Genomic DNA, 4,357 nt, shown 5'->3' with positions numbered 1-4,357 from the left:
CAAACAACTGACAAGCAAATCTGTGGTATTAAGCAGAATATTTGCTGTAGCCCATCTTTTGTATCAAGACAAAACAACGTACATGATAACACTTCCAATCAATTAAGATCAGAAACCATGAGAGCCACTGCCTGGAACTGCATCAGGGCATTGAGAGTCACTGCCTGGTTTCCACTTGAAAAGGAAGATGAGAGTAGAGAGGGAAGTGCTGTCTCATAGCAAATTCGTTGAACGATGGGTGATTGTTGGAAGAATGGCCAGTATAAACGGACCAATTCTGAGAATACACTTGTAGAAAAAAAAAAGAAAAAAAAAGGGTAATGTAAAAGGAGAAAGGGCTCTATACCCCTTTCTTATTTTTTCTGACCAGGCTCCCGTGGTTTTATGGGTTTTTCCACGTGTAACCTTTCCTTTTTCGAAGCGCCTCCCCCTTTGGGAGTTCTATTTATTTATTTATCTATTTACTTATTTATTTATTATATCTTTCTCCGATTTCTTCCTCTGTTTAGACGAACTTTCCTACCTTTTCGGACAAAACCTTTTGTAACCTTCGTCCTGTCTTTGTCCTTAGATGTTTTTAATTGATATTAGACCTTGTGGCCAATAAAACGAATTAATTATTATTATTATTATTATTATTATTATTATTGTAATTATTGTTATTACTATTTAAAGAACTATGGCTTACCGTGAAATTGTTCTGGTTCACTGATCTCCCAGAAGACGATTGGTTCATCACTGATGACCTTGACATTGACGAGGGTTTTTCCAGAGTGTGACTGGTACTGGCTGCGTGGGCTGCATTGCTTGCTGTGCATGGCCTGCACAAGAAGTGCCTAGTGTCACTCTGCCATATCACATTGTCTCCAGAACCGCAGTTGGCACATTCGTGAATTTCTACAAATAAAAACATTAAAAAATTTGTAAAAATAATCAAACCATATTCATCATCATCATCATCCTCATCATTGTCATGAATATCAGATATAGTGCTCAAGAAATTATTGTATGAAAACGAAATGAACTATTGGCAAACATTTGGATAGATCGAAAGCTTTATGTGTTTATGAAATGACACGAAATCGTTGTGTTTTAATGTCATGTATTCACCACAATTATCGTCTTAAGCAACATCAGATGATCTCCATTTATCTTCTATAGTTTTTCATCTTCAACAAAATACGCCACAGGCCTGCTATAACATTGATTACTAGACTAGACCCAAGTCGGAAATTTTAGAAGGATAGTACAGTCCGTTTGATTGATTGTACTTCCCTTCAGTATTCTGTTGCTATCTTACCAAGCTTGTGTTATATTTTTTTTTATATAGGTACTATTTTTTTTTTTTTTTGAGACATAAAAAAATCCCCAATAATAACAGCAATAATATATATTATTTATTATATATATCGAGAAATGCAGGCAGACACACAAATACAGAGAGACACACCTACTCGCACATAAGTTACAGTTATTTCTACGAAAAGTATTAGGGTAGGTAGATAAATAAACGATAAGGCACGATATATAAGGACGTTATTAAATTCGATTTTCTACCAATTTTTCAGTTTGTTTGATTTTTATTACTGCCCTGCAACTTATAGAATACTCTACCTGCTATGCCATTTGTTCGATACTCTATAGATTCTGGAATCTGTGAAAAATATTCTATTGCAGCAGTAAGTACTAGGCTTACGAAGAATAAGTCCTGGGGTCGATTTGCTCGACTAAAGGCGATGCTCCAGCATGGCCGCAGTCAAATGACTGAAACAAATATATACCAGGCTTCTTTCAGTTTCCGTCTTCTAAATTCACTCACATGGCTTTCGCTGCAGGCTGGGGCGACAGATGACATTTGCCCATTCTTTACAAAGCTGTAGGCTCTGCGCTGTGATACATCCATGTGCCATGAATTGCGTACAGATGTGCTGCCGAGTTTTCGAAGTAAGACAGAAAATGCTAAGATATTTACAAAACTTGTACGTGTTTCAATGCCCCGCATGCGTTTACCTTTGTTTTGACACAAATTCAATTCTCGTTTTTAAATAATTTTAACAACAATAATAAAAAAAAAAAGCGAACTTGAATGTCCGGGGCAGATTTGAAATTCACAGGTATCATTTATTTTCTTACCAAATTCATCATCAGATTTAATAACGCCCTACTTTTAAGATGCTTAATATAAGTTTGGCATTGTTATCCCCCAATTTGTTATTCCTCTCTTGTCTCAGATTTGCGCAGTAAAATCATTCAATGATAATATCTTTCTGAATCTTGAGGGTTAACACATTATATTATTCCAGTTGATAATCCAATTTTCTCTTTGTGTAAGAGTGTCATCAGCAGTTTACACCAATTGCTTTCTCCCACTATCGACTTTGATCTTCATCACTCAACAATTTGTAACATGAGTACTAGTAACACACTGTGGGTGTTTAACCACCTCTAACCCATCCCTTACAAAGCTGTAGTCGTGTCATTTTTCAAAAACGTAACTATGATTAACACGGATGATGCGAACAAGAACTACATAAAAAAATGTTTACGACTTCAGTTTAAGAAAATATTTACACTATTTGGGAAAAGTTTACGCAGAAATCATTCAAAATGTCAGCCTTGTAATCTCCTTCCCCCGAGTGGTGAACAAGGGTCTGGTGGTTTAAAGAAACCTGATCCTATGCCCCCTTTTTTTAACTGTATCTCTATAAAAGGGCGATTTATTTGAATCAACTCAAGATCAGGCATGTAAAAACAAACTGAAATTAAATATAGTTCTTTCTCAATGTTCCTAACTACACAACATGATTCCTTGAATATTAGACAACGGTGATGTCATAACGTTAACTAATATAACATTTTTTTTTTTACTAGACTGTATATAGAAAATATGTAAAAATAACATTGATATATTTTCACGAACAACATCGCCTGTCGCAATTGTTTCAAATGAGATGTATCATAGTAGATAATTTTACTTATTTATCGACAAAAAAAAAGGAGGGGGTTTGTTCCATTTCTCGAGAGAAATTACTAACAGCAACAATGACAACAGAAGCAAAAATAACAGGGCTTGGAAACAACAAAAGGCGATAATAGACTTTCAATGAATTTTGAAACCGGAAATGTAAAAAAACAACAACAAAACATTGTTATTGTACTGCCACGTTTCGAATGTCAGACACGCTTATATGTATGTTAAAGAAATCTTAAGAGTTCACAGATATAAAATAAATTTAACAAAAAGTTGCTTATTTACCCAGTGGGTTTTTTTTTACGGTGTAACTCGCACGTCGAAATAACATGAACTTATCTAAAAATTCGAATGACTTCTGTTAGAACTTCCTGTCTTTGGCACATCTCTAGAGAATCGAGTTAATTCATAAAAAGCATACGAAAATAATACATGAAACAATGACCAAAAATTATGTGCATAACTGACAAGAGGCTTTTATTCGTATTTCGTCGGGTTTCTCTTTTTTCGCTTAAATTTTTATCATTAAAATAAATAACCTTGCGAGAATCTTGCGCAAATGTAATCTGTTATTACCAAAATGTATATAAGCTATAACAAAGCCAATATAAACATACAAGATCCTTAAGGGAAATCACGATCGGCTTGGTGCTGTTTCTTTGCTTCTGTTTGTTTGTTTCTCTCTTATCAAGATTATGTTTCATCAAAGAAAATCATTCGTGTGTAACCCCCAACATGTAGTAGTGACAGCGTTAAAGTGCACAAGATATAATAGACTCTACTTATAGGTTACTTCATTGCATGCCGAGGTAATTTAATCATCTTGAGTCAACACAGGATATATCTATATCTATATCTATTTATATGACAAATTGGTCGAAAGACATGTTTATAGAAAAACACAGAAAAAACACATGGAAACTAAATGGTGACTCATAGACTTAAACAATTTAATGTAATTTTAAAACTAGAGTAAATTATTATTTAAAATTATATATATTTTCTGTTCATTTTCAGGCTATGTGGAGTTTTTAAAGAAAATAAACATAGTTACAGGAAAGGAAATATTGACAATGATGATTTGATAAGCTTGATAAGAACTAATACGCGAAACTCTCGGCCCTTGAATTACCCTGTCGGAAGTAGAGGATTCGTTGGACACAGTGTGAGGCGACTGTCGTAATCGTTAGGCCTAACTCATCGTAAAGCAAATACCACCATGATTGATACCAAAACTACAGTGGAAAAGGCAAGCTACTGGATTTGGTTAAAAAGAAACGATGAGCAATGACTAGGAGAATATCGAGCAAAATCTGATAACTAGTTGATGTGGCCAGTGGGGCCTAACTTCAGTGAGATGGGGTGCGCAATGATGCCGTCGAGAGG

General features: G+C 34.7%; 1 protein-coding gene across 1 annotated transcript in view; it reads right to left on the bottom strand.

Annotated features, from left to right (window-relative positions):
* LOC106873614 (box A-binding factor) overlaps nt 1–4,357 on the bottom strand; it is a 240,877-nt gene that overhangs the window by 17,342 nt on the left and 219,178 nt on the right. Inside the window, exon 3 of the mRNA XM_052967459.1 lies at nt 689–897. Coding sequence (XP_052823419.1) covers nt 689–897 — 209 coding nt within the window. The remainder of the gene's footprint in view (nt 1–688; nt 898–4,357) is intronic.

This window comes from Octopus bimaculoides, chromosome 4, assembly GCF_001194135.2.
Source record: "Octopus bimaculoides isolate UCB-OBI-ISO-001 chromosome 4, ASM119413v2, whole genome shotgun sequence".
Taxonomy (NCBI): domain Eukaryota; kingdom Metazoa; phylum Mollusca; class Cephalopoda; order Octopoda; family Octopodidae; genus Octopus; species Octopus bimaculoides.
Note: the sequence above shows the minus strand (reverse complement) of the source record. Positions and strands in the feature narration are given on the sequence as shown.